The sequence below is a fragment of the Oncorhynchus kisutch genome, linkage group LG26 (genome assembly GCF_002021735.2).
Source record: "Oncorhynchus kisutch isolate 150728-3 linkage group LG26, Okis_V2, whole genome shotgun sequence".
Lineage (NCBI taxonomy): Eukaryota > Metazoa > Chordata > Actinopteri > Salmoniformes > Salmonidae > Oncorhynchus > Oncorhynchus kisutch.
The window spans coordinates 5444105-5467908 of NC_034199.2; the positions used below are offsets into that span (position 1 = coordinate 5444105).

At 41.2% G+C, this 23804-nt stretch overlaps 1 protein-coding gene across 7 annotated transcripts in view; it reads left to right on the plus strand.

Annotated features, from left to right (window-relative positions):
- Positions 1–17396: 17396 nt before the first annotated feature.
- The window catches only part of obsl1b (obscurin like cytoskeletal adaptor 1b), a 73689-nt gene continuing 67281 nt past the window's right edge, over positions 17397–23804 (plus strand). For 2 of the 7 annotated variants that reach the window (XM_020462273.2, XM_020462272.2), the window contains exons 1-2: positions 17398–17748; positions 22264–23382. In XM_020462273.2, coding sequence (XP_020317862.1) covers positions 22365–23382 — 1018 coding nt within the window. In that variant the 5' untranslated portion in view covers positions 17398–17748; positions 22264–22364. Of the gene's footprint in view, positions 17749–22263; positions 23383–23804 lie in introns of all 7 variants that reach the window. The other 5 variants (XM_020462276.2, XM_020462277.2, XM_020462270.2 and 2 more) reach the window with 4 other exon arrangements.

A 23804-nucleotide genomic window follows, 5' to 3' on the forward strand; every position in this document is an offset into this window, starting at 1 on the left:
ATGCTGAAAAGAAAATGAGATTTGTCAGGCAAAAGCTATATGAACATGGCGATAAGCCAGGAAAGTACTTGGCATACCTAGCTAAAAAGAGGGCTGACTCTCAGTCAATTGCTACTATTACTGATTCTGATGGTAATCATTTATATGAAAACAAATTGATAAGTGACTCATTTAAGAAATGTTATACAAACCTTTATGCCTCAGAACTGCCAAAGGATGCACCCAAATTAATGGAGAACTTCTTTTGTAAGATTGAGCTCCCTACTATCTCCGAAGAGCAGAGGTCCCTCCTTAATGCCCCTATTACCAAGGAAGAGATAATGTTCGCAATTAAGAATCTGCAAAATGGTAAGCAGGACCAGACGGGTTTTGTAGTGAGTTCTATAAAGAGTTCCATGGCCTTATCCTTGAGCCATTGCGTGATATGTTTAACCACTCATTTTCAAATGACCAACTCCCTCAAACGCTGAGAGAAGCCAACATTTCACTTATTCTCAAAAAGGGAAAATGTCCAGAGTCTTGTCCTCGTACAGACCAATTTCCCTTCTGAATGTGGATAGAACATTTCTTTCTACAATTCTAGCCACAAGATTAGAGGACTCACTGCCACTAATTGTGAAAGGAGACCAAACTGGCTTCAGTAGGGGCCGTAAGTCATGCAACAATGTCAGGCGGCTTCTTAATGTAATTCAAGCCTACCAACAAAGTGCTGTGGATGGTCTTGTGCTCTCCCTAGATGCTGAGAAAGCATTTGATCGTGTGGAGTGGTCTTACCTATTATTTGCTCTAAATAAGTTTGGTCTGGGGGACAACTTTATAAAATGGGTGAAAGTTTTATATGATGATCCTCAGGCTGCTGTCCTTACTAATGGGCTAAGGTCAAATAGCTTCTCTATACACAGAGGTACCAGACAGGGCTGTCCTTTATCCCCCCTCCTCTTTGCACTCGTTATGGAACCACTGGCCGAGGCCATCAGGGTAACGCCTGCTATACAGGGGCTGCTCATTGGTGATGTTCACCATAAAATAAGCTTGTATGCTGATGATGTCCTGATATTCATCTCTAGTACCGACACTTCAATTACATCTCTTATTAATATTATTGAATTATTCAGTGAATTCTCAGGCTACAAGATTAACCTTACTAAGTCAGAGGCTATGCCACTTGGTAGCCTACACTCTGTACCTAATACTTCTCCCCCCTTCCCTTTTAAATGGTCTCCCTCAGGTTTCATGTATCTGGGTATATTTGTAACTCCTAAATTCCAGCTAATGTACAAAGCCAATTTTGTTCTCTTGTTTGATACAATAAGACAGGATCTGGAGCGCTGGAACTCTCTCCCGATTTCTTGGTTGGGTAGAATATCCATCTTGAAAATGAACATTTTACCTAGACTACTTTACCCAATCCAAATGATCCCAGTATTACTCTCCAATAAGGTAATAAAGGATGTAAATGGATGGCTAAGTTCCTTTATATGGAGTAAACGCAAGCCAAGACTTAAGATGGCAATATTGCAGCTGCCAAATTCTATGGGCGGCTTGGACCTGCCCAATATCAGGTTCTATCAATGGTGTGCCCACCTTTGTTATATTTTTGACTGGATCACAAATGATGACTCCTCTATTGGGTTAGACATTAAGACTTCTCTTTCAAAATACCCCTTACAGGATATTTTATTTCTAAGAAGTTTCAAGTCTGTAGAAGATCCCTGCAATAATCCCGTTACACTTAACACACTCAAAGTATGGAGGTCAGTTCAACGCTTCCTGGGAAGGTCCAAACTAACCTCTGCGCTTACCCCAATTCTTAACAACCCAGATTTCAGTCCAGGATTGCTGGATGCTGGCTTTAACTTATGGCTTAATAAGGGCATACGCAGGCTAAATTACTTATTTGCTGATAAGATTTTGTTGTCATTTGAGCAGATGGTCGAGAAATATCGACTCCCAAAGCAGGACTTTTTCCGCTTCCTACAAGTAAGACATTATATTCTGAAGAGCACCACCTTAATTGGTAACCTAGATGTGTCTGTCATTGAAAGAATGCTTTTTTTCCCACAAAGGAAAATGTCTTATGATACTTTAAGGTCCTTTTCTGCTGTCAACACACAGAGGGTGAAACAAGTGTGGGAGAAATAATTGTCTGTTACTATTGACGAAGAGATGTGGGAGGACAGTTGGAGATATGCAAAAACAATATCTATATGTAACCGTACTAGAGCAATCCAATTAAGAATAATACACAGATTGCATATATCCCCAAATCGCAGACATGCTTTTAGCCCCACTTCCTCTTCCCCTCAGTGTCTTTAAATGCAAAACTGATACAGGCACCCTAACACATTGTTTATGGTCATGTACCAAAATACAAAGATACTGGTCTGGTGTTCTGCAAGAAATTGAAAAGAACCTAGGGGTTGATCTAGAATTGGACCCAGTTTCTTTACTGTTAGGTCTCCCTAGTAGGCATGTTACTTCTGTGGGTAAAAGGAGGCTTTACAACATCCTTACCTTCGCAGCGAGGAAAAACATCCTTTTACAGTGGATTAGTGATAAGGTTCCTTCTATTAAAGATTGGCATAAGATACTATTTGAATGGGTGCCTCTGGAATATCTGACATGTACATTGCATTCTAAAACAGACCAGTTCTACAAAGTATGGGAACCTTATCTAAATTACCTAGAACCTGAGGTATCAGCTATTATGCTGCAAGGATTCTCTTAGAATGGCGGGGATCTATGTATTTCAGAACTACACTGTACGTTCCATGTGTGGAACCTAACCTCTTGGTTTAAACTGAGCTTTTTTGTTTAATTTCTGTTCGTAAGTTTATTTAAAATGTATGTATTGAGAGACGCAATGATGGTGATGGGGTGAGAGAAGCACCGAGTGGGAAGAGGAAAATGGTGTACTTATGTATGGGTGTGTATGTGTGTGTGTGCGTGCGCGTATGTATGTGTGTGTATATGCATGGGTATGTATATGTGTGTGTATGTATGTGTATGTATATATGTGTATATATATGCGCGTAGATATGTGTAAGTGGGTGCTGTTTTTCTTGTTTTTGTTCTGTGTGCTTTGTCTCTGTTGTTGTATCTCTTAATATGGGTGAAAATTGTGAAATTCCAATAGAAATACTGTTACAAAACTAACATATTCCTCTCAATTGTACATTTTTAGCTTGACTCGTTATGATGTTACATTTGCTTCCCCCATAATGTTTTGTCAGCCATCTTTGCTGAAGTAAGTCACCAAGGACGGGTGGCTTGTGTCCAATTTGTCATTGGAACCACTCAATGTGATTGGTCATATAAAAACCTTGGGACCCAAATGCATAATGAGTGATCTAACTCCCTCTTGCGGTGGTCTGGAGAAATGACGCTGTGACATTGGGTACCTCTAAGTCCTGCGGTGTAAGCTCACTACTTTTAAAGGAGGAACCACTGTAGATAATTCATGAGATGATACACCACTAACAATACAAGGATATAACATCTATAGAAGAGACAGAAATGCTTATGGGGGAGGTGTTGCTGTATATATTCAGAGCCATATCCCTGTAATGCTTAGAGAATATCTTATGTCAAGTGTTACTGAAGTATTGTGGTTGCAGGTTCACTTGGCACATGTAAGTGAACCTTCAGTGGGTCATATGATTGAGTGTAGTCTGGCCCAGGAGTGTGAAGGTGAACGGAAAGGCTCTGGAGCAATGAACCGCCCTTGCTGTCTCTGCCTGGCCGGTTCCCCTCTTTCCTCTGGGATTCTCTGCCTCTAACCCTATTACACGGGCTGAGTCACTGGCTTACTGGTGCTCTTTCATGCCGTCCCTAGGAGGGGTGCGTCACTTGAGTGGGTTGAGTCACTGATGTGATCTTCCTGTCTGGGTTGGCGCTACCCCCTTGGGTTATGCCGTGACGGAGATCTTTGTGGGCTATACTCGGCCTTGTCTCAGGATGGTAAGTTGGTGGTTGAAGATATCCCTTTAGTGGTATGGGGGCTGTGCTTTGGCAAAATGGGTGGGGTTATATCCTTCCTGTTTGGCCCTGTCCGGGGGTATCATCGGATGGGGCCACAGTGTCTCCTGACCCCTCCTGTCTCAGCCTCCAGTATTTATGCTGCAGTAGTTTATGTGTCGGGGGGCTAGGGTCAGTTTGTTATATCTAGAGGTCTTCTCCTGTCTTATCCGGTGTCCTGTGTGAATTTAAGTATGCTCTCTCTAATTCTCCCTTTCTCTCTTTCTTTCTCTCTCTCGGAGGACCTGAGCCCTAGGACCATGCCTCAGGACTACCTGACATGATGACTCCATGACGTCCCCAGTCCACCTGGCCGTGCTGCTGCTCCAGTTTCAACTCTTCTGCCTGTGATTAATATTATTTGATTATGCTGGTCATTTATGAACAGTTGAACATCTTGGCCATGTTCTGTTATAATCTCCACCCGGCACAGCCAGAAGAGGACTGGCCACCCCTCATAGCCTGGTTCCTCTCTAGGTTTCTTCCTAGGTTTTGGCCTTTCTAGGGAGTTTTTCCTAGCCACCGTGCTTCTACACCTGCATTGCTTGCTGTTTGGGGTTTTAGGCTGGGTTTCTGTACAGCACTTTGAGATATCAGCTGAAGTACGAAGGGCTATATAAATACATTTGATTTGATTTGATTTGTTTTAAAGCCTTTTCTTTTGAGGTGTTGCAATAGACCACCAAGTGCTAACAGTCAGTATCTAAATAATATGTGTGAAATGCTTGATAGTGTATGTGATGTAAACAGAAAGGTCTACTTTCTTGGGGACCTGAATATTGTCTGGTTTTAACCAGTTGATCCTAGGGCTGAATACTGCCCCCTTTGGAGGAAGTGCGTGCCCATAGTAAACTGAAAATATTTTTTACCAAAATTGCTAATATATGCATATAATAATTATTATTGAATAGAAAACACTCTAAAGTTTCTAAAACCGTTTAAATGATGTCTGTATGTAAAGCAGAACTCCCAGGGCAGCCTTTCTTCCAAACTCTCTCTTGTCAACAGAAAAGTTGGGACAAAGATCAGCGCTGATCTTTGTTTTACACGATTAAAACATGCTAAAGCTCGATTCTGCACTTAGTTTGACCAGTTTAGTCGACATATAATATGTAATTTTGAAGTTTTGATGCGCAAGAGTGCGGGACCAGAAGTCATTTTGGGTGCATTTCAGCTGAAGCTGTTGGCATATGCTAATACAGAGACACACAACTTGAAACCAAACGATGTATTTGGTAAGTATAACTCCTTCCACGTCTTCTGATCGAAGAACATCAAAGGTAAGGGAATATTTATGTGGTTCATTTTGGGTTTCTGTGCTCTCCAAACGTAGAGGAGACATACAGCTAATATCTGAGCGCCGCCTCATATTATAGCCTAGTGAACGAATTCTGTAACGTTAAAAATAAATGTAACACAGCGGTTGCATTAAGAAGAAGTGTATCTTTGTAACTATATGTAGAACATGTATATTTAGTCATGTGTATTGCTTGTTATCTGACGTTATCTGTCGGAGCTATCATAAATTCTCCGGACATTTGAGTAGCATTTTTCAAAAATGTCGTCATTGTAAACAGAGATTTATGGATATAAATAGCATATTATTGAAAAAAAAATGTACTGTATAACATGTCCTATTACTGTCATCTGATGAAGATTTTCAAAAGGTTAGTGAATGATTTATTTTTTAATCCTGCTTTTATAATTTTATATTTTCTGGGACAAAATGGCCGCCTCTTGTCTTTTGTTTCGGTGGTGGTCTAATATAAATGTGTGGTGTGTTTTCGCTGTAAAACATTTTAGAAATCTGACTTGCTGGGTAGATGAACAAGGTGTTTATCTTTCATTTGAGCTATTGGACTTGTATAGGTGTGGAGGTTAAATATTTCTAAGAATATTTTTTCGCATTTTGCATTATGGTAATGAGCTAAGCCTGTAGTCACGCTCCCGGATCCGGGATGGGTAGGATCAACTGATTTTAATCAAGCTCTCTGCTTCAAAGGAAGCTTTTTACTCTAACCAGTGCCTGTAATCTGGTTCAGGTTATTAATCAATATGACGGGAACATTTTGACATTTGCTGTATGGTTGATGAGAAACTCCATATTGCAAATGTACGGTCCCTTACTAGACGTCCGCTAACGTTTGTAAAATTTGAGGATGGCGGCGGGCCATGTACGAGGGCCAGGTCTTCCGGGAAGTCATTGAACAAAGTCTCTCGGACATTCGGTTTCCGTTTTATAAAATATTCAAATGTTGGTGTCCCGGTAAATCCCACCAGAGGGCGAATGGAATCATATTGTAAATGTACAAAACATCACCAATAACGACGTGGCCTTTTCTCCTTAACGGAAAAGACTTTAAAGATGAAACTCGGTGAGCATAGGCTTGACATAATGTGCAGTTGGCCCCGAAAAAAGATGGCATCGAGGCCTAAAACGCTTTTTGAGTTAATGCCATTTTTCTGGGATTTAAGGTCAAAAATTAAAATAGAGCGTTAAAATGTGGCATTAACCCTTAACAGTGAAAAGAAGGTCTTTACATCAAACAGTTTTCACAGACTTCTCTCCCCATAAGAATACATTGCCTGCAACCCTAAATTCAACCTGAAGCCTATGTAGGTTATTAATGCCTTATGAACCTGTCTTCAATGACAACTCATCAAGATACTATGAGGTCTTCCTGTGTCGATTCTAAGCTTCCTGGAGCAACCGGAAGTGGTTAAATTCACCCTAAAGATGTCTTGAAATAAATAACCTGCAATTGTGAAAATCACTACATTCAACCCTGTGTAGATCCATCAATTCTTAACGTATAGACTTTAAACCCAGGATTCTGTAAAAACCTACCCCAACGAGGATATGTTTTCACATTCAGCTTCCTGTGCCAACCGGAAGTGCCTTAAATTGGGGTGTTACGGGCTAAAAGGGTTAAAAAAGTCACATCTTTCCAAAACTTCATATGTGTGATTAGGCAACCCTTGTGAACTTTAAATCAGTCATGTCTCCCATCAAATTTCCAAGAAAAACGAACACACACACACAGCTAGAACGGAGTGACAAAGTGTGGGGCTTAGAGACACACAGAGCCTGCAGTAGTTACCTTTGTTCGAACTATGATAGAACCGTCAGACCTAGAGCTCTGAAAATTTAGAAACCTGTTTTAGAGCTCAGGTTGATAGTGCGTGATGAGTAATGTGAGTCTAGAAGGTTCTCGGACCGAGAAACAGCCTCAAACATTTGCAATAACTTCAATTCATTTTGACCATTACAAAAATGATGACATTTAGAAAAGTGCCAGAGTCGCAAGACTAGGTGCATTGAAACCGTCTCGGCCGATAGATTCGGACGCCAACGTTTCTGTCCGATAGCTCATTCAAGGACCCCGTAGTAAGGCATAGAAAAAGTGGATTTTCAGCACCAATTATGGTCATTGCTGAGTGAGAAATTGGGGGAAAAGGGCCGTGGTCAGGAAGGTGACCAGGAACCCAATGGTCACTCTGACAGAGCTCCAGAGTTCCTCTGTGGAGATGGGAGAACCTTCCAGAAGGACAACCATTTCTGCAGCACTCCACCAATCAGGCCTTTATGGTAGAGTTGCCAGACGAAAGCCACTCGTCAGTAAAAGGCACATGACAGCCCACTTGGTGTTTGCCATAAGGCACCTAAAGGACTCTCAGAACATGAGAAACATAATTCTCTGGTCTGATGAAACCAAGATTGAACTCTTTGGCCTGAATGCCAAGTGTCACTTCTGGAGGAAACCTGGCACCATCCCTAAGGTGAAACATGGTGGTGGCAGCGTCATGCCGTGGGAATGTTTTTCAGTGGCAGGGATTGGGAGACGAGTCAGGATCGAGGGAACAATGAATGGAGCCAAGTACAGAGAGTTCCTTGAAGAAAACCTGCTCCAGAACGCTCAGGACCTCACACTGGGGCGAAGATTCACTTTCCAACAATGACCTTAAGCACACAGCCAAGACAACGCAGGAGTGGCTTCAGGACAAGTCTATGAATGTAGTTGAGTGGCCCAGCCAGAGCCTGGACTTGAACATCTCTGGAGATACCTGAAAATAGCTGTGCTGCAACGCTCCCCATCCACCTGACAGAGCTTGAGAGGATATGCAGAGATATGCTTGCAAGCTAGCCAGCTAACGTTAACTAAGTAGCTAAGACAGATAGACGTTTTTTTCATCGTAAAAATGTGTAGAGGACAGGGCTGCTTTCTTGGCAATGTGTTGTTGTGACTTTACTTGTATTAATTTGATGACTTTTATTTATTTAATTAACTCATTAGGATTTGGGGCACCACAGAAGAAGTTGTTTAGAGAGTTACCATCTTCTGAATTAAACTCTATAACATTGATAAACAGTCATTTTATTAATCATACTACACAAATTGGTTTAATAATTTGTTTACAAGCTAACTAAATAATAACACAGAATAAACACATGCTTACATGAGACAAAGGTCCCATGTGGACTGGTAAGATATGACAGCTTGTTACAACATAGATGGAGAGGGGGGAAGAGAGAGAGAAAAAGGACACTTATTGTGGATACATTCTAGGACTGTACTCACATTAATCATATATCTTGCACACGAACCACCGCCCGTCTGGAATAAGAAATCATGAATGTATTTACGTGTGTATATTTATGTATTTATGTATTTCGTGAGAACCAAGCCTTCTTGGAAAATTGTTGGCCTTCCAGCTGTATGGCTCTGATTGTCCGAAAGGGGTCTCCCCTTTCCCGTCTTCTACTGTTGTTCACTCATTGAAAGTGCTGTATCTCCCTAATTTTTCAGAGTAAAAGCCTGAAACAATGCCTAAAGACTAGCCATATGTAGAGGAAACCATAGAGATAGTGAACTGGGTCCTAAGTCTTTGTATGGTGGATAGGCTTTCAATGGAAAAACAGCCTTTCAAAAGAATAGTACTTCCTGATGGATTTTCCTCAGGTTTTCGCCTGCCATATCAGATCTGTTATACTCACAGACATTAGTTTAACAGTTTTGGAAACTTTAGAGTGTTTTCCATCCAAATCTACCAACTATATGCAAACCCTAGCTTCTTGGCCTGAGCAACAGGCTGTTTACTTTGGGCACACTTGTCATCAAAATACTGCCCCCAAGCCCAAAGAAGTTTTAACAAGACAAGGTGAGAAAGGACATTTTTACAATCCACAAATGTGGCTTCAGATGAGAGTTGGCTATTTCCATTCATTGGGATAATATTTGTGTCACGTGATGTGGAGAGTGATGACATCACGGCATTCTCATTCAGCCATTTCTAGGGAGAACACATTCTAGATAGAATAATAAACAACAACTTAATGAAATGTGAGTATAAAAAATCTTCATTCAACAAATTATGTAAAAATGTCCAACAAAGTACTTTAATGTTATTGTTAAATTCAATCATTGCAATTGTAACGTTAAGTGTGTGCTTTCGGCATCAGCCCACTATCCCTGCTAGCTAACGTTGGACTCGTCAACTGTTTAGATGAACAACCAAAGTTAAACTAACTAGTTTATTGTTAATTCAGGAATCTGTAAATTATGAAGAAGCACTCAGGTTTGAAATCCTGATTTAATGATCTGGATAGCCAACGAATGAGAAATGTTGCAAGTCATCTTTCCAATCTGTGATTTTTTTGCAGCACAAAGCAGTCTTTCACGACTCGTGAGGAGGTATGAAATTTTAGCATTATCTGATTGAAAACGCTAGAAATTAGGATACCTGTTTCCTGCTCCATGTAGGCTTGCTTGCAAGCAATGCCTGGTTTTCAAACCATACAACAGTTTGTTAGCCACTCCCAATGCTTTGGGGAACCAAGTACATGAGGATGTCTGGGCGGTGGGGAATTTTGAATTTTTTAAACACCTGAAACGGCTTTTTCTTGCAATCTAGAGTCATAATCATTATTTTTCAATTTAATATTTAGGCAAGTCAGTTAAGAACAAATTCTTATTTTACAATGACGGCCTACCCCGGACCAAACCCTCCCCTAACCCAGACGACACTTGGCCAATTGTGCGGCGCTCTATGGGACTCCCAATCACGGAGGGTTGTGATACAGCCCCAGAAACGAACCAGGGTCTGTAGTGACATCTCAAGCACTGAGATGCAGTGCCTTAGACCGCTGTTCCAGTCAGTAGCCCACTTAGGAGCCCAAATCATTATGCTTAATTGTATTTCAAAAATATGTTTAGTTTCATATCTAAGCAGACCTCTTGAGCTGTCTGTATCCTTCTTTTTTTTCAAGAAGCTATATATGCTTCTCTGCATCTCTGCTAAAGTCTTGGTAAAAGATTGAAAGGAGTCTAATTCAGTATTTTTTGTAAATGCTTGCTTTTCTAAAGTCTACCAACCAGATACCAGATTGTTTTTATCATTCTTCTACACACAATAATGACAAAGTGAAATTTTGATTTTTTAAATTAATGTATTGAAACAGAAATATCAAATTTACATAAGTATTCACACCCCTGAGTCAATACATGCTAGAATCACCTTTGGCAGTGATTACAGCTGTGATTCTTTTTGAGTGAGCTTTACACACCAGGATTGTACAATATTTGCACATTATTCTTTTAAAAATTCTTCAAGCTCTGTCAAGTTGGTTGTTGATCATTTCTAGACAGCCATTTTCAAGTCTTGCCATAGATGTTCAAGCCAATTTAAGTCAAAACTGGAACTAGGCCACTCAGGAACATTCAACGTCATCTTGGTAAGCAACTCCGGTGTATCTTTGGCCTTGTGATTTAGGTTATTGTCCTGCTTAAAGGTGAATTTGTCCCCCAATGTCTGTTGGAAAGCAGAATGAACCAGGTTTTCCTCTAGCATTTTACATGTGCTTAGCTCTATTCTGTTAATTTCCTCCTTACAAAACTCCCTAGTCCTTGTCAATGACATGCATAGCTATAACATGATGCAGCCACCACGAGCAGGACATAAAATTCATTTCTTTGCCACATTTTTGCAGTTTTACTTTAGTGCCTTTTTGCAAATAGGATGCATGTTTTAGAATATTTTTATTCTGTGCAGGCTTCCTTCTTTTCACTCTGTCATTTAAATTAGTATTGCGGAGTAATTACAATGTTGTTGATCCTTCTTCAGTTTTCTCCCAGCCATTAAACTCTGCAACTGTTTTAGAGTCACCATTGGCCTCATGGTGAAATCCCTGAGTGGTTTCCTTCCTCTGAGTTAGGGAGGACGCCTGTATCTTTGTAGTGACTGGGTGAATTGATACACCACCCCACGTGTAATTAATAAATTCAACATGCTCAAAGGGATATAGAACATCTGCTTTTTCTTTACCATCTACCAATAAGTGCCCTTCTTTGCGACGCATTGGAAAACCTCCCTGGTCTTTGTGGTTGAGTCTGTGTTTGCAATTCACTGCTTGACTGAGGGATCTTACATATAATTGTATGTGTGGGGTACAGAGATGAAGAAGCCATTAAAAAAATCATTTTAAACACTATTATCACAGTCCGTGCAACTTACTATGTGACTTGTTAAACCAATCTTTACTTATTTAGGCTTGCCATAACAAAGGGGTTGAATACTTATTGACTCAAGACATTTCAGATGTTCCTTTTTTATTCATTTGTAAAACTTTGACATTGTGGGGTATTCTGTGTAGGCCAGTGACACAGCAAAATGTGAAAAAAGTCAAGAGGTGTCGAGAGGCTTGTCGTCTGGGGAAGGAGAGGAGGACCAAGGTGCAGCGTGGTAACTGTTCATATTTTAAATATTTTAATGAACACTGAAAACAAAACAATAAACGAACAGTCCTGTAAGGTACAACACTAAACAGAAAATAACCACCCACCAAACACAATAGAAAACAGGCTACCTAAATATGGTTCTCAATCAGGGACAATGATTGACAGCTGCCTCTGATTGAGAACCATACCAGGCCAAACACAGAAATAGAAAATCATAGACAAACTAACATAGACAACCCACCTAAATCACGCCCTGACCATACTAAAACAAAAGACAAAACAAAGGAACTAAGGTCAGAACGTGACAAGGTGAAAATACTTTCTGAAGGCTATTATTACAGACAAAGCAAAAGATTATAACTAGTGTACCATCATTATTGATTGCATTCAGTGTAAATACAGCCGCACTGTTGAAGATATCAGTGTTATCAATAATGTTACAGCAAATTGTTGGTGGCACAACTTTTGTAGGGATCACGAGTCATGACACCTAATGTCACCAGTAAAGTGGATTAGAAAGGTTTGCTGATTCTCGTTTTAAGCAAAGACCCGTGGGCATATTGCTGTATTGCACTCTAGCGTTTGATTCTGGACTAGACCATTGTTTTACAGCTTGAGTGCTCTGTTTGCCTTAAATAATATAAAATCTTAAAGGGCGGGTGAACTTCCTGATTTGGCTTCATTTTAGATTTGGTTCATTATGAAATTCTAGCAGCCATATATAAATGATGTGGGTGTTTCTTGTATTTTCGCAGGTGGGAAGAGTTAGACTAATAATTTTGCCAATTAGCTTTAGCTGACTGGTGTGCGACTGTGGCAAAATCTTGATCTTGGATAGCCTATCGCCGGGGCTAGTTGGGGACCATCAGTAAATTAATTACACACTGTAAATGAGACAATATTTTCACGTTACACATTTTAGTTGTTTCATTAAATGCTTTCAATATTTGTATATGAATCTCTATAATTTATAGTTGGCTTGAGGTGTTTAAGTAATTGAAATGTGAAGATATTGGAATTTTAACATATTGTCCCATGTACATTGTGCAATTTACCGATGGTCCCTAACTAGCCCCATAGGGATATCCAAAGTCAAACCACATTTTACATGGGCATTACGATTGGTTTGCTGATTCCGGTTGCACTCCGAATTTATGTTTACTTGTGAGCTGTGGGAATGTGGACAGGATTGAAATGAATAGCAATTTTCGTAAATTAACTTTATGACAAAAAAATATGCACAAACATTTGTCTCTACAATAACTAATATATTCCTCTTAATTGTACAGTTTTTACTTGCCTCGTTATGACGTTATAACTACTTGCATTTGGTTTCACCGTAATGTTTTGTCAGCCGTCGTTGTTGAAGAAGGCCACCAGGGACGGGTGGATCGCGTCAAAATTTGTCATTGGAACCACTCAATATGATTGGTCATATAAAAACCTTGGGACCCAAATGCATAATGAGTGCTCTAATTATGCTTATGGTGGTCTGGAGCAATGAAGCCGTGCTGCTGGGTAGCTCTCAGTCCCGCAGTGCAAGCTTGCAACTTTTAAAGGAGGAACCACTGTAAATATGTGGTGTGGTGGAGTAGGGGCCTGAGGGCACACAATGTGTTGTGAAATCTTGTCACGAATACCACCGAAGGTGGCTCCCTTTCCTGTTCGGGTGGCGCTCGGCGGTCGTCGTCGCCGGTCTACTAGCTTCCACCGATCCCTTTTTCCTTTTTGTTTGTTTTTGTCTAATTGTTTTCACCTGTTCCTTGTTGGGGTTTTGGGATGGGTGTTATTTAAGTTTGTTTAGCCCGCTGGTGTTTGTGCGGGCTTGTGGTTATTTTACGTTAGTGGTGTTTGTGTACTTTTGGGTTTTGTTGCGCCTGTGTTTTGGGCTTCACCCATGTTTGTCCCTGTTACTGTGCTTGAGGACATTAAAGCGTTTTTTCCCATCTACCTTCTGCTCTCTGCGTCTGTCTCCACACCCATCACTATGTTACAAATCTGAATGTGTGGTAATGTTTTTAAAATTGCATAAACTGCCTTGGCGGCAGCAGCTAATGGGGATCCATAATAAATACAAATACGAAAACTACAGAAAATGTTTGGTTGAGGTTATTGCTGCCAAAGGAGGGTCAACAACTTATTCAATCCAAGGGTTCACATATTTTTTCCACCCTGCGCTGTGAATGTTTAAACAGTGTGTTCAATAAAGACATGAAAACATATAATTGTTTGTTTGTTATTAGTTTAAACAGACTGTGTTTGTCTATTGTAGTGACTTAAATTTTATGACCAATTTATGCAGAGATCCAGGTAATTCCAAAGGGTTCACATACTTTTTCTTTCCACTGTAGGTGACTGTACTCCAGTTTCTATACGTATCTTTAGAAGTGCATTCCCTAAGATTCCCTGCTTTCAAAAGGGAATGTGAAAGGGAAAGTTCACTCTGAAATCTAAGTTTATTAGATGTTTTCAAACCTCAAAAGTAATCTAATGTATTAGTGTATTTAACTATACTCTGTACTGTACTGTACTGTCCTGAACTGCTGTACTACACTGTACTCTACTGTGCTCTCCTCTCCTGCGCGGTAATGTCTAAACTTGTGAAACATGAAGAGAATGACATTCATGTTAATAATTATGCATTTCTGTATAAACCAGATTAGGGACGCATGATGTAATTCCATTAGCGTAATTCTGTTACCGGGTGTAAATTAACTTCAATTGCTGTAGTTCAATAACCAAAATAGATTTTTTCAAACTCAAGGTGTCATGTCATAGCTGACACCCCATTCTTTCTGCAGACATCTTTGAATCTTGTCACGCCTACTCCTGCTCCCTCCAGCGCTCAACATCACTGGTCTACTAACCACCGGTCCTGGCAACCCACATTGCGCACATAAACCAGATTAGGGACGCATGATGTAATTCCATTAGCGTAATTCTGTTACCGGGTGTAAATTCACTTCAATTGCTGTAGTTCAATAACCAAAATAGATTTTTTCAAACTCAAGGTGTCATGTCATAGCTGACACCCCATTCTTTCTGCAGACATCTTTGAATCTTGTCACGCCTACTCCTGCTCCCTCCAGCGCTCAACATCACTGGTCTACTAACCACCGGTCCTGGCAACCCACATTGCGCACATCTGGCAACCATCATTGTGCACACCCACTCCCCATTGTTAAGCACACCTGAACTTCACCACCCTGATTACACTCCCTTCATATAGCCCTCAGTAAGCCTCAGTCATCAGGCAGTATTGTTTTATCTCACGTTTCAGTAAGCTTTTCATGCTTGTTTGTTTGTATCGTTTCATTATTACACTCACCATCTGCACGTGCTTCCTGATTCCCTGCTTATACATTACAAATCGAATTTTTTTTTTGAAAACATGGTCGCATAAAAACCTGAGGGAGATTTTGCCATACTTCTGTTACCAAAGTTTGCATCAGCCCAATTATTCCACTAAATTAGTTTTAGTAGATTTTTTTGTGGAAATTGTTAAATGTAGTGCATAGAGTTATATGGTTTGTTAAACTTTGTAATCAATGGTTTTTGTTTGGCATACATTTTAAAGTGAAAAACGGAGTCTCAGCTAATTATGCTACCATGGAATTGCCCTTATAAACTTGATAATATTGTTTAGTAACAGGGTATTTCAAATGTTTTATTCAGTGTAACAAGTGGTGTGTGTGGCCCAGTTGACATTAACGCAATATTTAAATTCTATTCCCACTCTTTCCACAGAGCTCTGAGCTCCATTCTGATTCAACAGTGCTGCTTGCTGCTAAATCAATCATCAATAATTGCAGTGTTGCAGCCAGTGAACATCTGAAATTCACTCTCACCTTTGATGCTCATGGAACAAGTATTCTGGACTTTTCGGTAAAGATGGAGGGGGTATCTTTAACACTGAAAAATATGTTCAAAGAACCCCTGCTGGTGGTCTTCAAACACGCCCCCAACATCAGTCACTGTCAAATGGTGGTTAGGTCTGGTCTGATCTTCCAACGGCACCATGTAGCACCTTCCTCTACAATGTGCCGGACGGCAATTACAGATGTGGCCGATGTACAGTGTAACTTCCCCAAGAAATGAACGAGGCCTGTCCATTCAATCACACCATCACGGGCAATACCATTAATACTAAGGCCTACATGTTACAAAAATGTGGTATACCTGATAAAGTGCTGCTTGGGTTGTAACTCTGCCTGATTGGTATTTATGAATGTAATTATTTTTGACCACATGTAACACTGTGATTATTAATGATTCATTATGCATGAAAGAGCTTTTTGTATAGCCATACATATAATTTTTCCACCCCCACTATGCATACCGTATATTTAGGGATGTGAGCGCTCAGTCCGTTTGACCCCATCGGTTTGACCTGACGAAAATCTTTGTGGATCGAAACATTGCCAATAAAGGTGGTAATTAGGAGCATATTCAGTGTGCAGGCCTTTCTGTTATTTTCTACAATTGATGGGACATGGGAATCATACACAAGTCAAACAGGAGTTGGGTTCGGGATGTGGTTATATGCATAGTCACTTTAACTATACATTCATGTACATACTCCCTCAATTGGCCCGACCAACCAGTGCTCCCGCACATTGGCTAACCGGGCTATCTGCATTGTGTCCCACCACCCGCCAATCTCTGTTTATTATATATGCATAGTCACTTTAACCCGACCCACATGTACATACTACGTCAATGAGCCAGACTAACCGGTGTCTGTTTTTAGCCTTGCTTCTGTTATTTTCAAATGTCTTTTTACTGTTGTTTTATTTCTTTGCTTACCTACAAACACACATAGACACATTCTATTCTTCACACTATTGGTTAGAGCCTGTAAGTAAGCATTTCACTGTAAGGTCTACACCTGTTGTATTCGGCGCATGTGACAAATAAACTTTGATTTGATTTGATTTGTTGAGCAGCTAATTACTAAAATCAGGTGTGTTAAATTAGGGTTGGACTGAAAACCCACAGGACGGTAGATCTCAAGGAAGAGGGTTGGGCAGCCCTGATTTACAAGATATATTCTTCAAGAATCAATTGGTATGTATCATTTTTAAAATTATCATTGTACATCAGTAATTGTTTAGATTGTTCATTTATTTTTTACACCTAAGCTTTTGGAATGAGACCACACCTATGCATGGTCCTTGTGAGTGTGGTCAACCCCTGCTACACCACACAATAATCTAAATTTAACATAAAACTCACTGTTCACTTGCTAAGCACATGGTTTCAGCCGGAGGAGAGCATCAATTTACAGTGGATGCCATGTTAGATCCGGAAGCCACTTATTCTGGATATCTACAATGATGAGTATTATCAGTATCTCTAACCTCCTCTTTTCTAGATTGTGGTGAATTACAAGAAAACATGGAGGGGTCTTAAAGATTTTTTTAGAGCCCAGAGTAGTCTGCCCTTCTCCTTAGGTTTTATTGCAAGGTCTCAAGTAAGCTAAGCAGTCTGCCCTGAACCAGCCATCTAAAGCTATCTTTAGCCCATGCAAGCAAGTGAATGGAAGTGCCCAACTTATCTTCACTGCTGTCATCAAGGCTGATGGTATTTTTAGGGGACAGCAGCAGCTGCAAAAGCATTTAACGTTCTTCCACGAACAATGACACTCGGGGTGTCTCAGGGTTGAACGCCACAGAGATTGGGGGACCGCTCTGGAGTGTAGAAAGGGCGCTGAGGGGGAACTACTCAAATTCTCTTTACTTTTCTTGGATGGGTCTGGCACAGGCCCGTCAATATATACTAAATGATCGCTTGGAATCTGTGAAAACAAAGCTCCACATTGGTTGATATTTGAGAGAAAGAACCCCAACCGGATTACAGTTGGTGTCGGGGAAAGAATCGACCAGTAAGTGACATTACTCAGCAGTTTGGAGGCGGGGAATATAGCCTCAGTGGCTTGAAGAAGAGTGCCAGTGCGGAATGTATGTTGACGGTCGCTCCTTGGGACCAAAGAGAGGTAGGTCATGTGAGGAGTACGTAGTGCAGATTCACTGGGGGCAAGGGTCCTTCCAATTAAACCAGATGAGTAAACACAAAGGTTAATCTCCTCTTAAACCCCCAGGGGGAATATTGAGACCACTTTCAATGTATTGTCCTCAATCATTTTTGTGGAACAGGTGGCTAACAGGGAAATAATTACTGCCACCTGCCATTGGAAGTGATAAAGTGGATATAACGAGTTCTGACTGATGAAAAGGTTTTTCAGCATATTGACGTGGCACAGGTTCAGGATGAGAGAAAGGGTTGAAAGGGTGACAGAATAGCGATGATTTTAGAGGTAAACCAGACTACTACACATTGTCATATTGGTTTCTAGTTATATGATTTCAGATTCAGTACATGTATCACCATATACTACTCTTATTATATGTGCCTTTGACTGTGTGTGTGTTGCATGTGTGTGTGCACACTGTGGCCCATGCAGTAAACTGGTGGACGCATTGACAAACATGGCTCGGAAGCATTCTAGATTTGGCTCACCTTCCTTGAGACCCTAACCATGCATCAGAGCTTACAGAAAGCAAACATACACATTGAGCTTAAAGTGAATAAAGTCATAGCCTGACTAATAGATGGCTCCAATGTCCATCAGGGCAAACCTTCAACTGCTTCTACAAAAATTGAGAAGCCAAAAATATATACAATTGAGAGGACCAGGTTGTTCAATATGCCATAACACTGTGAAGATAATTTATTTATGCTAGGGAATTGTTAATCCCTACATTCTATTTATTTTGGAAAATGACAGAGAAAACCAATTTTAACAATGATATTTAGAGTATGAATTCTTGAATAAGAGTGCCAACAACGGGTGTGATGAAGGCTTAGCATATTTTGACTGTAAGTTCTCTAGGGGTGTGAGCACTGTGAGTTAGATCTATGTTTGTGTGGGCACACGGGTTCCAGGGTGTGCTTTGTGATACCTGACACAGGCTCTCTCACAGGTCTTTATTTAGGGCATACTATATTAAGCACTTTCCCATTGAAATACAGCACCAGCTGTGCTGGCTATGTGTTGTGGTGGCTGCTGTTGCAATAGGACTAAAGTAAAGGCCGTTCACCCCTGAATGGCTAACTTGCGCCTCTGTCTTACACCCCCCCCCCCCCCCTGTAATTCAATTAACACTAATAGTAATGCCACCTAATCACCCAAAACACATCATGGATACTAAATGGTGAAATGCTTTAATGATACAAGTATTTTTTACACACACATTTTAGTGTTATAAGCTGTTATGCTATTCTGAACTAGTGTAGTTGTCCAAGTTCTTACGCTGTATTGTCCTTTTAGTTACATTTTAAGTAAAAAAACTAAAATTGATTAAATAAATAATATCCTCGGCAATCTACACACAATGCCCCGTAATGACAAAGCGAAAACAGTTTTTTAGAAATGTTTGCAAATGTATTTACATAAGTATTCAGCCTCTTTGCTATGAGACTCAAAATTGAGCTCAGGTGCATCCTGTTTCCATTGATCATTCTTGAGATGTTTCTACAGCTTTATTGGAGTCCACCTGTGGTAAATTCAATTGATTGGAGATCATTTGGAAAGGCACACACCAGTCTATATAAGGTCCCACAGTTGACAGTACATGTCAAAACAAAAACCACATCATGAGGTCGAAGGAATTGTCCGTAGAGCTCCGAGACAGGATTGTGTCGAGGCACAGATCTGGGGAAGGGTATCAAAAAATGTCTGCAGCATTGAAGGTCCCCAAGAACACAGTGGCCTCCATCATTCTTGAATAGAAGACGTTCCTGAACCACCAAGACTCTTCCTAGAGCTGGCCACCCGGCCAAACTGAGCAATCGGGGGAGAAGGACCTTGCTCAGGGGGGTGACCAAGAACCTAATGGTCACTCTGACAGAGCTCTAGAGATCCTCTGTAAAGATGGAAGAACCTTCAAGAAGGACAACCATCTCTACAGTACTCCACCAATCAGGAATTTACGGTTGAGTGGCCAGATCGAAGCCACTCCTCAGTAAAAGGCACATGATAGCCCACTTGGAGTTTGCCAAAAGGCACCTAAAGACTCTCAGAGCATGAGAAACAAGATTATCTGGTCTGATGAAACCAAGATTGAACTCTTTGGCCTGAATGCCAAGCATCACATCTGGAGGAAACCTGGCACCATCCCTACGGCACCATCCCCACCACCATGAAACATGGTGGTGGCAGCATCATGCTGTGGGGATGTTTTTCAGCGGCAGGGAAAGCAAGCCTAGTCAGGATCGAGGCAAAGATGAGCGGAGCAAAGAACAAAGAGATCCTTGATGAAAACCTGCTCCAGAGCGCTCAGTACCTCAGACTGGAGCGAAGGTTCTCCTTCCAACAGGACAATGACCCTAATCACACAGCCAAGATAACGTAGGAGTGGAATCAAGACAAGTCTCTGAATGTCCTTGAGTGGCCCAGCCAGAGCCCGGACTTGAACCCGTTCGAAATCTCTGGAGAGACCTGAAAATAGCTAGGCAGCAACTGGTTTTTGCTTTGTCATTATGAAATGTAGATTGACTATGGAAAAAAAAACAATTTAATCCATTATAGAATAAGGCTGTAACATAAAAAAAAGTCAAGGGGTCTGAATACTTTCCGAATGCACTGTATATTCCTTGATTACCTGTTATAACATTGAGCCATTATACTTTCTTATAATTTTATTGTCTTACTATGTAATGTATAATCATGTAGTTGTACAGTCACAATCATATATGAAGTAAGACATAAGTAGTTCATATACTTATGACACATCTTACAATGCATTTTTACTGCAGTATTATGGCAAATAGCTACCGTACTGTCCATTCTGTCATATTTTGCCACCCACTGAAATGCCATAATACAGATAATTTATCCTACACCGCCTGTGAGCAGCTAAATGTGTACAAATGCATAATTATCAGTGGCCTAGGGTGGTCTAGTGGTCTAAGCCCCTGCCTCTGGGACACATATGTATTGCTGCAGCACGGGTTTGAATCAGGCCAACTACTATTTCAGCAGCTCTCGCCTCTAAATTTCTTCTCTACTCAATAAACAATATATATAGGTGAGGAATGTCTCTGCCCCACTCCTTATAAATGCATAATTATCTAAGAATAGCAGAGGCTGCTTAGGTCAATGTGTCAGAATAGTTCAATGTTCCTGATTTAGCCTTCATATTTGAAGAAATTACACAGCGCTCTTAACATTTTTGAAAATGAAAATTACGTAATTAACATGGGCATACCCAGAGAATGAATCAAAACATATTTGAAGAGTCTATACATTTTTTATATGAAACAATTCCTAGTTATTTCTTTGTTCATTCCAGCTCCATTCCATCTTCAAAAGTGTCACGCCCTGGTCTAAGTATTTAGTGTTTTTCTTCATGTATTGGGTCAGGCCAGGGTGTGGCATGGGGTTTTTGTATTGTGGGGTGTTTTGTCTTGGGGTTTTGGTGTGTATGTATTGGGATTGTAGCTAGTGGGGTTATCTAGCAAAGTCTATGGCTGTCTGGAGTGGTTCTCAGAGGCAGGTGTTTATCGTTGTCTCTGATTGGGAACCATATTTAGGCAGCCATATTCTTTGAGTTTGTCGTGGGTGATTGTCCTTAGTTCCTGTCGCTGTGTTAGTTGACACAAGTATAGGCTGTTTCGGTTTTCGATACATTTGTTTTGTAGTGTTTGTGTTTATTCGTGTTGTATGTTGTTCATTAAACATGGATCACAATCTACACGCTGCAGTTTGGTCCGACTCTCCTTCACACCTAGAAAACCGTAACAGAATCACCCACCACCAACGGACCAAACTGCAGCATGTAGATTGCGATCCATGTTTAATGAACAACGTACAACACGAATAAACACACACACTACAAAACAAATAAACGTAACGAAAACCGAAACAGCCTATACTTGTGTCAACTAACACAGCGACAGGAACGAAGACACTAAGGACAATCACCCACGACAAACTCAAAGAATATGGCTGCCTAAATATGGTTCCCAATCAGAGACAACGATAAACACCTGCCTCTGATTGAGAACCACTCCAGACTGCCATAGACTTTGCTAGATAACCCCACTAGCTACAATCCCAATACATACACACCAAAACCCCAAGACAAAACACACCACAATACAAAAACCCCATGCCACACCCTGGCCTGACCCAATACATGAAGAAAAACACAAAATACTTAGACCAGGGCGTGACAAAAAGCAAATTATCAGATTGCAGCAACACACAGACGCAGGATGTAGGGGTGCTGAAGTTGCTGCAGCCCCCCCTGAAATATTTGAATAAAATCCCATCTTAATAAATAAAATAAAATAAAAAAATTCTCAAAAAAGTGCACTGGTCCTTTACTAGTCCTGTATTAGCGGACCGATATAGCCGTCTGTAACGCTGGCAAAAAACATAGGTATGCCAACACATTGTCTGCCAGGTATTGCATCATATTGTATCTTTCTGTTTCTTTTCTTTTAGAACCTTATACAGTACATAAGTGGGCAGCCCAACTCCAGTGAGGGAGCAACTGCATGCCGGTGGCCTGCCTATGGTGAGGTGAGGCTGGCAAACTAGCAGAGATGGATGTGTTTGGTGGTGCCCCCCGTTTCCTGGCCTACCCTCGCCCCGTAGTAGTGCAGAGTGGCACTGATGCTGTCCTGAAGTGTCAGATCGGCGGGGACCCCAGGCCAGCGGTCATCTGGGAGCGAAACAACGAACAGATCCACCCAGAGGGTCGCTACCGTCTCTTCGAGGATGGAAATGTCTACAATCTCATAATTTCATCGGTGACCACAGAGGATAGTGGCCAGTACACATGCAAGGCCAAGAACAGCATCGGGGAAACATATGCTGCGGCGACCCTGAAGGTGGAGGGTGAGGCCCAAGAGATGGAGCTCCGGGAGGAGAACAAGCCTCGTTTCCTGATCAAGCCCCTCTCCACCCGGGTGGGCCGCGGCGAAGACGCAGTCTTCTCCTGTAAGCTGTGGGGAAACCCGCGGCCTGAGGTGGTCTGGGAAAAGGACGGGAGAAAACTCAATGAGATATTTGAGAGTACACATTTCAATGTGGGGTACCAGGACGGGGGATGGTTCCAGCTTAAAATCTTCAAGACTCGTGCACCCGACGGTGGAGTGTACACATGCAAGGCCAGAAATGAGTTTGGAGAGGGGCTGGCTGGAGCCGTGTTGCTCGTCGATGCAGGCCCGGGTCATGAGGAAGAGGGAAACCGTAACGGTTACACAAACGGCCACTGGAAAGGCCATCAAGGCAAACAGAGGAGTGGTAGGCAGCTGACCACACGGCTCAAAGACGACCCAGTGACCAACCAAGCCAAGCAAGTGAAAATGTTTGCCGTGACAGAGGGCAAGCATGCCAAATTCCGCTGCTTTGTGACTGGGAAGCCCAAACCAGAAATAATATGGAGGAAAGATGGCAGGCTGATCATGTCTGGAAGACGGTACCTGTTATATGAAGACAGGGAGGGTTACTTCACACTTAAAGTGCTGTATTGTAAGCAACAGGACAACGGGGTTTATGTTTGCGCTGCATCCAACACTGCAGGACAAACCCTCAGTGCTGTACATCTCTCTGTGAAAGGTAAGTCAAACTGATATTTGTCCATTGCTACAGAGTTGACTGTTAAAATACTTCAGTAGAGAACTAGAATGACTTTCATGGAACAATATAACATGTATAAAAATATAACTCCATCCAGGTGTGTACATCTCCCCTTGACTTAATACCATATATAAGCCTTTTAACAGGTAATCTAAATGAATACGCTAACAAGTCAATTAGCTGCATATGGTCAGTGTAATCAGCAGCCAAATCATTTGGCTCCTGCAAAGCAATTCAATCCCTAATCCACCAGAGGATTAATGATACGTCTTAATTATCTGAAACTTGAACAGAGATATTTCAAAGTACCTGACCTGGCCAAGCTCATCGACATGAAGTGGATTCCAACCGGTCCAATGTCTGCAAAGTCACTTAGGTTTTTAAAGGTCTGGGAGGGGGGG